General features: G+C 37.3%; 1 protein-coding gene across 1 annotated transcript in view; it reads left to right on the top strand.

Moving 5' to 3' along the window:
• The window catches only part of ATAD2 (ATPase family AAA domain containing 2), a 66,006-nt gene that overhangs the window by 30,560 nt on the left and 21,768 nt on the right, over positions 1–13,678 (top strand). Inside the window, exons 10-13 of the mRNA XM_061171336.1 lie at positions 1,832–1,940; positions 2,178–2,293; positions 9,236–9,410; positions 10,286–10,374. Coding sequence (XP_061027319.1) covers positions 1,832–1,940; positions 2,178–2,293; positions 9,236–9,410; positions 10,286–10,374 — 489 coding nt within the window. The remainder of the gene's footprint in view (positions 1–1,831; positions 1,941–2,177; positions 2,294–9,235; positions 9,411–10,285; positions 10,375–13,678) is intronic.

The following is a 13,678-nucleotide window of genomic DNA, read 5'->3' as shown; positions in this document are numbered from 1 at the left end:
AAAAGAGAATGTAAAATACCTTTATTTATTTATTTATTTATTTATTTATTTATTTTTGGCTGCCTTGGGTCTTTGTTGCTGCGCGTGGGCTTTCTCTAGTTGCGGTGAGTGGGGGCTACTCTTCGTTGTGGTGTGTGAGCTTCTCATTGCGGTGGCTTCTCTTGTTGCGGAGCACGGGCTCTAGGCCCGTGGGCTTCAGTAGTTGTGGCACGCAGGCTCAGTAGTTGTGGCTCGTGGGCTCTAGAGCACAGGCTCAGTAGTTGTGGCACACAGGCTTAGTTGCTCTGCGGCATGTGGCATCTTCCCGGACCAGGGCTCGAACCCGTGTCCTCTGCATTGGCAGGCGGATTCTTAACCACTGCACCACCAGGGAAGTCCAATACCTTAGTTTTTTAAATATTGATTTTGCATGATGAAATGATAATATTTTGGATATATTGGGATATATAAAATACATTATTAAAATTACTTTTACTTTTTGTTTAGTGCAGTTAATAGAAAATTTTAAATTACATTTTTGGCTTGCATTTCATTTCTATTGGACAGCAATGAGATCATTCAGAAGCTATGTACTTTGTCTTCATTTCATAAAAATGTGCATCTAACCTTATGGCTTTTTTTTTTTAATTTATTAATTTGGTTGCCCTGGGTCTTAGCTGTGGCAGGCGGGCTCCTTAGTTGCGGCTCGCCGGCTCCTTAGTTGCTGCACGTTGGCTCCTTAGTTGTGGCTTACGGGCTCCTTAGTTGTGACATGTGAACTCTTAGTTGCGGCATGCATGTGGGATCTAGTTCCCTGACCAGCGATCGAACCCAGGCCCCCTGCATTGGGAGCACGGAGTCCCATCCACTGCGCCACCAGGGAAGTCCCAATCCTATGGTTTTTATTATCATGCAGTTCTATTAAGAATTGTTTAAGAAATATCTTTTTAAAAGCCACAACTGAAAACTTTTCCATCTTAGACTTCGCAGTATAAATTCCTCGTGGAGTTTGAGACTAGCAAGAATTGTCACTTGGGGTGAGCATGGTGTGCTTTTACTTGTGTTCAGTTGCAGCAGGCATTTTTTGCTTAGGCATTCTGGTACAAGTATCTTAACTTTTAACGTAAGTGTTTTCATTCTTCCAGCTATAAAACAAGCAGGTTTTTCTAGGTATATTTTTTGTAACCTACCGTAACTGTTTTTGAAAGTAATTAGGAAAGTAGTGATTCATTCTTGCTTGAAAGGATTGACATGGATCCAGGTGCTGGTGGACTATGAGTATTTTGCTGAGAGGTACAGTAGCAGAGTTGTTGCAGGTCTGGAGACATGCTGCTTGTATGTGATTCCTAGATTTGCCACTTACTAGTTGCGTGATCTTGGGCATTACAGTTAACCTTTCTGTGCCTCGGTTTTCTTTTAAAATTGGGGAAATAATAATACCTGCTTCATAAGAATATTGTGAGGATTTAATGAATTTATACATGTAAAGCACCTAAACTAAAACAGTGTTTGGCAAATGGTAAACTCTCTGTAGGTCAGACAAGATTATTATAATGTATATTGATACTTTCTGAATTCTCAACCATGAATTACTTTATGTTGCTGTGGTATCTTGAAAACTGGTATTTTCATTTGATTGTACATCTTTAATAATAAAGGTTCAGATATAAATATTTCTAACACTTAAGTTCTCAACCTCTAAAGAAAATGAGGAACTTGAAACACATAATCTCATGATTTCCCCATTTGAAATTTTTTAAATTCTTAAGAAAAATGTCTATATTCTAACATGGAATTTGGGGAAGGAAGGTGGGTTGATGAATGGGGCTTTTTTTAAATCTTTTTAAAATAGGTGCCTCCCACTAAATTTTCGGAAAGATGAATTAAAAGGAATTTATAAAGATCGAATGAAAGTTGGAGGAAGCCTTGCTGATGTTGATCCAATGCAACTAGATTCTTCAGTGAGTACAGTCTGAAATGTATTATTTTTTGTTTCAGTTTAAAGTTAAAAAAGAAATCAATTGTTTTATCAAATTTTAATCTTTATAGAGTCTTTTCTTTCTTTTTTTAATCTTTAGGCCACAACTAAGATACTGTTACTCAGTTGACTGTGTGTGGCTTGGGTAGTTTGGGAATGGAGTAAGATTTTAATTTTGATTCCAAATTTAAAAACGTCAATGTTTCCCTTCCATTACCAGGTGCGATTTGATAGTGTTGGTGGCTTGTCTAATCATATTGCAGCTCTAAAAGAGATGGTGGTGTTTCCATTACTTTATCCAGAAGTCTTTGAAAAATTCAAAATTCAACCTCCAAGGTAATTTAATTATACATTTTATTTTAGCCAAAATCTGAGCTATGCTATGTCCAGAAAGATAATGCTTCTCTGTTGAAAATTTTCAGGTCTACAGTAATTTGTTATACTTGCCCTGCAACATCCTGGGTGTTTCGAATATTTTTACTTTCTTTTTTTTTTTTTTTTTTTAATTTTATTTATTTATTTATTTATGGCTGCGTTGGGTCTCCGTTTCTGTGCGAGGCCTTTCTCCAGTTGTGGCAAGCGGGGGCCACTCTTCATCGCGGTGCACGGGCCTCTCACTATCGCGGCCTCTCCTGTTGCGGAGCACAGGCTCCAGACGCGCAGGCTCAGTAATTGCGGCCCACGGGCCCAGCCGCTCCGCGGCATGTGGGATCTTCCCAGACCAGGGCTTGAACCCATGTCCCCTGCATTGGCAGGCAGACTCTCAACCACTGCGCCACCTGGGAAGCCCCTATTTTTACTTTCTTAATGTTTAACATGAAAAATGGTTTCAAAATTGATTCTCCATTAAAAAAAAAAATCGTTTTCCATGGCTTTTCATACATTTAGTAGAATTCCTCTCATACATACTCTTTACTTTTTTTCTTTCAGTTTTGTAATTTAGTTGTAAATTTATGTCAAAGTAATACATGTATGTAATTTTTAATATATTCTTTATTTTATTTTATAATGAAGTGTAGTTGATTATATGTACATAATTTTAAAGGTTAAATAGTACTATAAGTTTTACAAAGAAATAATGGTAGTAGTCCCTTCTCTGTTTTTTCTATTTTAGACATAATATATAGACTTCTGTGAACAATGACTATTTGACTCTTACTTTCCCCACCCTCCACACATACACATTTTTCCCCCTTTAATATTTCCAGTAGTTTCTTTATATATAGATAAACTTGATTTTCACTGTTTCCTTTATGACTGTGTCTTGCAGTTGAGCCATGTATTGTATAACTGCATTTCCTCTTTTACATCTCTCCTCTCCCCACCAACTTTAATATTTGCCGTTTTGCCGGCGGGGAGGTAGGGGCTTGGTACTTAGTTTTTTTTGTTTTTTTTTTGGCTGTGTTGGGTCTTCGTTTCTGTGCAAGGGCTTTCTCTAGTTGCGGCAAGCGGGGCCCACTCTTCATCGCGGTGCGCGGGCCTCTCACTGTCGCGGCCTCTCTTGTTGGGAGCGCAGGCTCCAAACGCGCAGGCTCAGTAGTTGTGGCTCACGGGCCTAGTTGCTCCGCGGCATGTGCGATCTTCCCAGAACAGGGCTCGAACCCGTGTCCCCTGCATTGGCAGGCAGATTCTCAACCACTGCACCACCAGGGAAGCCCAGTACTTAGTTTTATATATACTTATCCTTTCACCCACAGAGTTATTGCTAGAGCTGTAAAGCTCTTCTCAGTATAAAGATATCAGGTGATTATTGGCTCCTCCTTACTTTTCTAGAAACATCTTCCTGGAGCCTTTGTTCTTCTGCTTCTGTCTGGACTGGTTGCTGTTTAGTCTTGTAGCACAACTAAGTCTTGGGATTTCCCATTACCATCTTCATGGGATTTCCTTTGTGTTTCTCGCGGTGCTGGGTTCCTAGCTTCCTGGATTCAACTAAGACCTTCTTGGTTTATAGCTGTGTTTTGGTAGAGCACATTCTAGGAATAGCCTGAGGAAAAGAGTGCATGGGAGATTATTTTTATTTATTTTATTTTTGAGAATGGTCATGTAACCAACACTCTGTTGATGTTCCTCCCCCACACACCCCCGTTTGTTGTGCTGTACCTTTGTGATCTGAAAACATGGCTTTGATTTCTGGGAAATTTTTTTTTTTTTTTTTTTTACTTCTTTTGTAATTTTTTCACTCCAGTTTTTCCTCTTCCCTTTCATATCAGTTTAGCGTTAGACTTTCTAGATTAATCTGCTTTTCTTACCTTTTTTCTCTGATTTTGGTTTGTCTTGATGTTAGAGGCTTTCCTTAAGTCTCTAGTAACCCTTAGCTCTCTGTTGATGTTTAAGAGTGAAGCATATTTTTAAAGCTTGCTAGTTGGGCTTAACTTGTAGGCCTCTCCTTAGGGTGATTGGTGGGGATGTTTCTTCTACCAGAAGTTCTCAAAGTCTATATCTAGGAGGGTTCCCTCCATCCGCCCACCAAGAGATGAATCTTTCAGTTTTCTGTCTGATGGCCTGGCTGCCAGCATTTTAGCAGTAGACCTGAGCACAGGTTAGGAGTCTCCACCATTAAGTATGACGTTTTACACTTAATTCCTGCAGCAGCTCATCTTGTCCTCTACTAGAAAGTAAACCATCCAAGCAAGCTGCCTGCACAGGGTAGGGAAAAGGGAGATCAGGGTGGTCTCACTGTTCTTTAATAATATTTTCCTTCATCCTGTTTTCACCCCCACCCCTCACTCCTGCCTTGAGATAAATTGCCTCTAAATTGTGAAAGGGGTTTTGCAAATTAGCTTTCCTTTTGGGTGCTTCTTTAGATTTTTAGCTTTTTCAGGTCTCTAATGTCATCTGCATTCTAACTTGCAAAATTTTGTTGGGGCGTCTCAAGTATTATCATCTCTTTTTGTTGTTCACTTTGTTTTATGTGCTTTAGCAGAATTAATGGAGAGAGCACAGATAAAACCATGTGGTCAGTCTGTCATGTTTAACTGGAAGTCCACTCCTGAACTTTTTATATCACCATACTTTTTTATCCCCTTCCTTTTTCTTCTAGTTTTTATACCTTACTTATCAACCAGTTTTTAAACCCTAGCTCCTGGTTTCCTTTTCCTTTTATTTTCTTGTGTATGGAATTTTTTTTTTTAGTTGTGGCGCATGGGCTTAGTTGCTCCGTGACATGTGGGATCTTCCCGGACCAGGGCTCGAACCCGTGTCCCCTGCATTGGCAGGTGGATTCTTGACCACTGTGCCACCAGGGAAGTCCCTGATTTCCTTTTCCTTATATAATTTTTCTCCCTGAATCAGCCTCTATGGAAACATTGATTTAAGTAAACTTTTTTCTTTAATTAATTAATTTATTTATTTTTGGCTGCATTGGGTCTTCATTGCTACGTGCTGTGCGTGGGCTTTCTCTAGTTGCAGCAAGCAGGGGCTACTCTTCGTTGCAGTGTGTGGGCTTCTCACTGCGGTAGCGTCTCTTGGGGCGGAGCACGGGCTCTAGGCGTGCGGGCTCTAGAGCGCAGGGTCAGTAGTGGTGGTGCATGGGCTTAGTTGCTCCATGGCACGTGGGATCTTCCCAGACCAGGGCTCGAACCCGTGTCCCCTGCATTGGCAGGCGGATTCTTCACCACTGCACCACCAGGGAAGTCCCTAAGTAAACTTTTTAAAATTAGTAGGCTTTTCCCCTTTTCCATTATAAAAGTTATGTACCATAAATCAATTACAGTTAAACATTGAGTGAATTCCAAAAAAATTTTTTAAATCTAAAAGATACGAATATTAAATAATAGAATCTACTTCTTACAGGAAATGTTGAAAGTACCTAGTTAAAGTGATTTAGTGAATTTTAGGGAATTCCCTGGCAGTCCGAGCTCTCACTGCTGGGGGCCCGGGTTTAATCCTTGGTCAGAGAGCTAAGATCCCACAAGCCGTGGGTTGTGGCCAAAAAAAAAACTGATTTAGTGAATTTTAAAAGAAACAACAAATTAGAGCATTCTCTAAAATCATATACAAAAATAAACTCAAAATAGACTAAAAACCTAAATGTAAGACCAAAAACCATAAAACTCCTAGAGGAAAACATAGGCAGTACACTTTAACATAAATCATAGCAATATTTTTTTGAATCTGTTTCCTAAAACAAAGGAAATAAAAGCAAAATAAACAAATGGGACCTAGTTATATTAAAAGGTTTTGCACAGCAAAGGAAACCATTGACAAAACAAAAAGACAACATATGGGAGAAAATATTTGCAAATGATATGACTGACTGATAAGGGGTAAATATCCAACATATATAAACAGCTCATACAGCTCAACATTAAAAAACAAACAACCTGATTAAAACATGGGCAAAAGAACTGAATAGGTGTTTTTCCAAAGGGGGCATGCAGATGGCCAACAGGCAGTTGAAAAGATGCTCAGCATCATTAATCATCAGGGAAATGCAAATCAAAACCACAATGAGATATCACCTCACACCTGTCAGAATGGCTGTTATCAAAAAGAACACAAATACGGCTTCCCTGGTGGCACAGTGGTTAAGAATCCACCTGCCAATGCAGGGGACATGGGTTCGAGCCCTGGTCCGGGAAGATTCCACATGCCATGGAGCAACTAAGCCCACGCACCACAACTACTGACCCTGCTCTCTAGAGCCCACAAGCCACAACTACCGAAGCCCACGCGCCTAGAGCCTGTACTCCACAACGTGAGAAGCCACTGTAGTGAGAAGCCCACGCAGCGCAACAAAGAGTAGCCCCCGCTCACCGCAACTAGAGAAAGCCTGCATGCAGCAACAAAGACCCAACACAGCCAAAAATAAATAAATAAATAAATTTTTTAAACAAAGAAGAACACAAATAACAAATGTGGGGAAAATGTGTAGAAAAGGGAACCCTCATACATTGTTGGTGGGAGTGTAAATTGGTACACTACTGTGGAAAACAGTATGAAGGTTTCTCAAAAAAATAAAGATAGAACTACCACCATATGCCCCAGTAATTCCACTCCTGGGTATATATCCGAAAAAAACAAAAACACTAATTCAAAAAGACACATGCAACCCAATGTTCATAGCAGCATTATTTACAGTTGCCAAGTTATGGAAGCAACCTAAGTGTCCATCAGCAGATGAATGGATAAAGAAGATGTGGTATGTATATACACAATGGAATACTACTCAGCCATAGAAAAAGAATGAAATTTTGCCATTTGCAGCAACACTGATGGACTTGGAGGGCATTATGCTGAGTGAAATAAGTCAGACAGAGGAAGGCAGATACTGTATGATATCACTTATTTGTGGAATACAAAAGTACAATAAACTAGTGAATATAAGAAAAAAGAAGCAGACTCACAGATATGGAGGACAAACTAATGCTTGCCAGTGGGGAGAGGGAATTGGGGAGGGGCAATATAGAGGTAGGGGCTTAAGAGGTACAAACTATTAGGTATAAAATAAGCTACAAGGATATATTGTACAACATAGGGAATAGAGCACATATTTTATAAATACTATAAATGGAATATAACCTTTAAAAATTGTGAATTACTGGGGCTTCCCTGGTGGCGCAGTGGTTGGGAGTCTGCCTGCCAATGCAGGGGACAGGGGTTCGAGCCCTGGTCTGGGAAGATCCCACGTGCCACGGAGCAACTAAGCCCGTGTGCCACAACTACTGAGCCTGCGCGTCTGGAGCCTGTGCTCCACAACAAGAGAGGCCGCGATAGAGGCCCGCGCACCGCGATGAAGAGTGGCCCACGCTTGCCGCAACTAGAGAAAGCCCTTGCACAGAAACGAAGACCCAACACAGCCATAAATAAATAAATAAATTTATATTAAAAAAAATTGTGAATTACTATATTGTATGCCTGTAACTTAGTTAATATTTTATATCCGCTATACTTGAATTTTAAAAATTAAAGTAAAAAAATTAAACAACAGATTCCTTCAATTTTTTCTCTTCATTTCCCCTTCCTTACATTTCCCCTTTCTTACATTTCTGCTCATAAAAAATCAATATATGACTATGTTAAACTATTTTCATATGGTATGTTCTCTTTCCATTTTAATGGCTGAATAATATTCCATTTTGTGGATGTATCACATTTTATTTAATTGATTCTGCTATTTCTGGCTATTTTGTTTTCTCCTGTTTTTGTTATCACAGATGTCAATATCATGAACATCTCATTGCTTCCTCTTTATGGGAATCATTAAGTTTTTTCTTTAAGATACCATCTCACAAATAAGATTACTGTGAGATATATTTTTAAAAATAGATATATTTTTAAAAATCTGTTTCTGTCTTGACTTTTGTACATTGAAATCACTGGTTTACTTCACTTACTTGTCTGATTGTTTTCTTAACAATTGCTTTGTTTTTTTACCATCTGCATTTGATTATGTTCGTTTCTTATTATTTTTCTTTTTCTTTTGGCTGCGATGCGCGGCTTGCGGGATACTAGTTCCCCGAGCAGGAATTAAACCCGCGCGCTGGCAGTGCAAGCACCAAGTCCTAACCACTGGACTGCCAGGGAATTCCCTTATTTTTTTCTTGACTCTGAATAGATTTTATCCATCACTTGTGATTTTTTTTTTTTTTTTTGCCATTCTTATTTTGTCATTTCTGTTTTTCTGGGATCTTAACTTTTCTTTTCAAGAGCAGTTATTTGATGATCATTTCTACTAAGATTATGAATATAACCCATTTTCTCAGAATTCTGTCCTGAGAACAGTGAATAACTTTGGAAATATGTGAAAAAGCTGTACATTACCCTATGACAGTGCAGTGATGTCACCAAAAATTATCTTGAATTCTTTGTGTTGTCCTAGTCCCTGTTACCCAGCCACTACTTCAAATTCTCTCTTCTTTTATCTTATTTTCTCTCGTGTTCATTCCCACTGTTTTCTTGCAAAACTTTTGCTGTTATGTTACTGGTGCTCAGACCAAAGATTATACATGAAATCTGCTATTCTTTCCCCTGATATGTTATAAAATTAAACAGGTCTTTTCAATCATAACTTTTATGCAAGATAAGATAATATGATGAGCATGATGAATGAATGAAAGAAAATATGTTTCACATAAAGGGTTTTATTTAGTTTCAATATTAATTTTATAATATGAATATTAATTCCTGGGTTTTAAGTTGTGCTTTGTGGATTGAAATGATATTTCACTTGTCTTAATTACATTCTTATTCATTAAATGTATTCATGAAATTGGTTTCTAATTTTTTGTTTGGTCTATTTTTCAGTGTAGTACTAAAATAATACTTATTCTTTTACAGAGGTTGTTTGTTTTATGGTCCACCTGGAACTGGAAAAACTCTGGTTGCTAGAGCACTTGCCAATGAATGCAGTCAAGGGCATAAAAGAGTAGCATTTTTCATGAGGAAAGGTGCTGATTGTCTGAGTAAGTGGGTAGGAGAATCTGAAAGACAGCTGCGATTGCTATTTGATCAGGTATGATATTAAAATTTACCTATATAGATCTGTAATCAGTGTAGATTAAGTATAAGGATTGGATAAACCTTGCATTTAATTACTTTTCATAGAAATAAACTCATAATAATTATACCAAATATATACTCTTCCTAGATTGTTTTCCTTTGTCATGTCATGATTACACCGACATATGATGAACAGTTTTATAGTAAAAAGAGGAAGGAATAATTGGGTCTAAGTTCTTTGGAGTCTTAGGTCTCATATCTAAAGACTAGAGACAGAGTGGTAGTCTCACACTTAAAAGAGACGACAGTAGTGAGTTATGTTTCAGTATATGAGCTGAAGATTAGCTCTGCCCTAGAGTGGCTTTCAGTTTCATATCCCAATTGTATTGACAGTAAGTTGTGAGATAATAACATTCTTAGCTACTGAGGCATATTGTTGCAAATGCTTTTATATCTCTTTGTAGAATTCACTGAGGTTTTTTTATTTTAACTTTACTGAAATAGATTTTAAACTATGGCATCTTATTAAATGTTTTTTTCATCCTGACATGGAGGAAACCTATGTCACTGTCTTCTATTCTTTGTCTTGTTTCGACAGTTGGTCGTTAGTAGATATTTTTTGTGTCCCAATAATTGTAGCTGTATGAAATCTGAAGGTTAGAACCAGTGGAGTATATTGAATGTTTCCAGCTAAAAATGCAAATAAACTTAAATTGTATGCTGTTATAATTTATTATGTCTGAATCATTAAAACATAGTTCTTGAGTTTATATTTTTAAAAACTTCTTATAAGCAAGTAGGAATGAAAATGAATTAAAATGGTTTATATTAAGTTTATGTATTTGAAGTTTTTCATGATAACATGCAATCACTGGACTTGCTTCCTAGGCCTATCAGATGCGCCCATCAATTATTTTCTTTGATGAAATCGATGGTCTGGCTCCAGTACGATCAAGCAGGCAAGATCAAATTCACAGGTAAAACTTGCTTGATGGTACTTCTGCCTTTCTTCCTATATTCTGAGCAGTATTGATGTTGCATGAGGGATAGAATGTTAGATGGTGAAAGAAAGTTTATAAACCAGTGTTTTTTGGTAGTAGAAACCAATGTATAGTACAGAAGAAAAAGAAAAAGTGAACCTGTTCTAAAGGGTAGGGTGTTCTCAAGCACAGTATTGGTTATAGATTTAACTTGTGATACAGACTTAAATGCCCATTGGCCAGTGAGGTAAGGCAAATAAAATGAGTGAGGCAGGCCAGTGATAAGGATGGGTCTGGGAAATGTGGCTGAGTGTCCAGTCATGAAGAGCATAGCCAATTGTTTTTAGCTCCAGCCTATTACTGAAGTGCAAAAGCTGACTCAGACTTGAAAAATAAATTTTCTTTCTTAAATTTTATATTCAAATTTTTGTGTTAAATATCTTTTAGATGTTGCCAACTAATTCAGATGCTTTTTTTTTTTCCCCCCCTAGTACTAGCCCAACTTCCTGATTTTTAGAATAGGAAAGTTGCATATCCCCTGTGATAACTGCTTACCCAAGGGAGCAGTTTTCACTAGTACCACTGACTCAACTTGAATCTAAATTCATTTTAGTCCTAGTTCATCTTCAGTTTTTCACAGCTTCTTTTTAAATGTAATTATTTAATTAATTTGGGATACCCAAAAGCAAATGTTTGCATGCTTTCATTATGCCGGTATTGTTTTTTATTGTAGATAATATAAAAGAGAAACGAGACATAAAATTATGAGTGATAGGTAGGTTTTGGCTTTTCTAACACCTAACAACATTTACTATATTCTGGTCCCCTTCTTTGACTTGATACTATAAAATTTTATTTGTTGCTCTGAGTAAATTAAAATGTTTACTCCTATATGGTAAAAATAGTTGTGTGTACACATACCCTACCAATAATCATACACACTTTTTATATATGACACATTTCATTATCAGCCATACTGTATTCATTGTGTTGATAGGGAAAAATATATTTAACAATACGACCATCACTTTGCAATCAAGTAGTTGAGTACTTACTGTATTTTGGAACAGTTCTAAAAGGGACTGGAGAAATTTTAACAAGAAATATAGAATAATTTTAGCAAGCACTTATCATTTCAAATATATATTTTTAAGAGAAATTTAGTTTTTTGTTTTTTCCAAAGACTTAAAAAATCTGAGAGAAAAACATTTTTGTTAAATTAAGCTTATTTATTTATTTATTTATTTATTTATTTATTTATTTTAAGAGAGTAAATCTTTTTTTTTTTTTTACAAATTTATTTATTTATTTATATTTTTTATTTTTGGCTGCGTTGGGTATTCGTTGCTGCGTGCGAGCTTTCTCTAGTTGCTGCGTGCGGGCTTTCTCTAATTGCGGCAAGCAGGGGCTGCTCTTCATTGTGGTCCGTGGGCTTCTCATTGCGGTGGCTTCTCTTGTTGAGAAGCACGGGCTCTAGGTGCACGGGCTTCAGTAATTGTGGCTCACAGGCTTAGTTGCTCTGTGGCATGTGGGATCTTCCTGGACCAGGGCTCGAACCTATGTCCCCTGCACTGGCAGGTGGACCACTGCGCCACCAGGGAAGTCCAAATTCAGCTTTTTTAGAAGTTAGCACATTGAACATAGTTAAACTATACTCTTTATCTTATTGTTGGTAATAATTGTAGGATAATGCAAATAAGCAATTATGTGAATGCATTAGAAAATACGATTTTTAAGCCTAAGAAAAGAGGATACAAATATAAAGTAAATTAAATTAAAACCCTCAAATCTTTACTTGAGTTAGAAATACCAGTATGAACTTATGATGAATTTTATTTTTAAAGAAAAAATTGATTCCTATCTCTGGGCACTAAAAAGGCCTAGAAACAATCACAATCCAGCGGCAATTCATACCCCTAGCACTCAGAGTGTGATCTCTAAATACTAGGATTCTTTAGGAGAGGAGGTGTTAGGCACAACTGAGATGGGAAACAGCAAGACAAGCCTGGAACATATTGTTATTCCTGGAAGTGAAGAAGCAATCAAAGACTACTGGGGTCATATCAGAATGACATAGCCAGTTTGAAGGGGTTTCCATTGGCCAAAGACAGGACAATTTGAGACCCAGTATACTGAGTCTCTTAAATATGTATACACATATTTAAGAGACTCAGTATATTGAAGTGTATCAAGTACACAGAAATCATCAGTTTTTAATGGTCTCTTTAAAAAAAGAACTTAATTGGTCACTCCAAAGGTTGCTAAGACAGTGACTCATTACTCTGAAAATTGATGAAGAGAATGAATCAAGCATTTCTTTTTCCTGTCCTGTAACCATGGTTCAGAGTAATTTAATAATAATGATAAGAGAACTTTGTTCTCTATAGAAAAATCACAGTTAATAAATGCAAAGGAAATTATTGAATTAGAAAAATAACCATTTTGCAACCCCTTATGAAATAGTGGATCAAGACCTATGGTTTTCAACTGGGAGTGATTTTGCCCCCCAGGGGACACATCTGGATATATTTTTGATTGTCACAACTGGGAGGGGGGGTGCTCTACTGGCATCAAGTGGGTGAAGACCATGGATGCTGTTAAATATCCTACAGTGGACAAGACAGCTCTCCACAACAAAGAATTATCTGGCCCAAAATGTCAATGGTGCCGAGATTGAGAAACCTTGATCTAAGCAGTAATTATCAGTGGTTGCTACGAAAGCAAATAAGGTGAAAAGGTTAATAGTAAAGTTTATGATGAGTGGAGTAAGCTGATAACACCTCAACTCTACCCAACCTACTGATCTTAAAAATGAAAATATGGTATCACTTGCCTCCTGAGGTATACAGTAGGAAATACATGGTATCTTCCTGTGAAATATGCTATCCCAAATAGTTTAATCTATATTTATTAAGCTTGTAGATGTAACTACCAGTTTACAGGAAATATGAAAGCTAGAGGACAAGTTAAATGAGCCTGTCAGGAAGCAATCAGCTCAATCCAGATGTGGGTAGGAAATTCTACAAAACAAATGAACCAGTTTCTTCAAAAAATAAATGGCATGGAGGAAGAAAAAAAAAGTGAGGGAAGGGTGATGGGGAACTGTTATGGATTTGAGGGATGTTTGACCAAGTGCAATGTGTGTAGATCTTGGCTTGAACAAATCAAATGTAAAAAGATATTTTGAGACGATCAGGGAAATTGGATATTAGGTGGTATTAACGAATTAGTGTCATTTACGTTGGTGTCATAGTATTGTGGGAGTTTTTAAAAGTCCTTATCCTCAGAAATACATATGTGA

This window comes from Eubalaena glacialis, chromosome 17 (genome assembly GCF_028564815.1).
Source record: "Eubalaena glacialis isolate mEubGla1 chromosome 17, mEubGla1.1.hap2.+ XY, whole genome shotgun sequence".
Taxonomy (NCBI): domain Eukaryota; kingdom Metazoa; phylum Chordata; class Mammalia; order Artiodactyla; family Balaenidae; genus Eubalaena; species Eubalaena glacialis.
The sequence above is the reverse complement of the archived record's forward strand: the minus strand, read 5'-3'. Positions and strand labels throughout refer to the sequence as shown.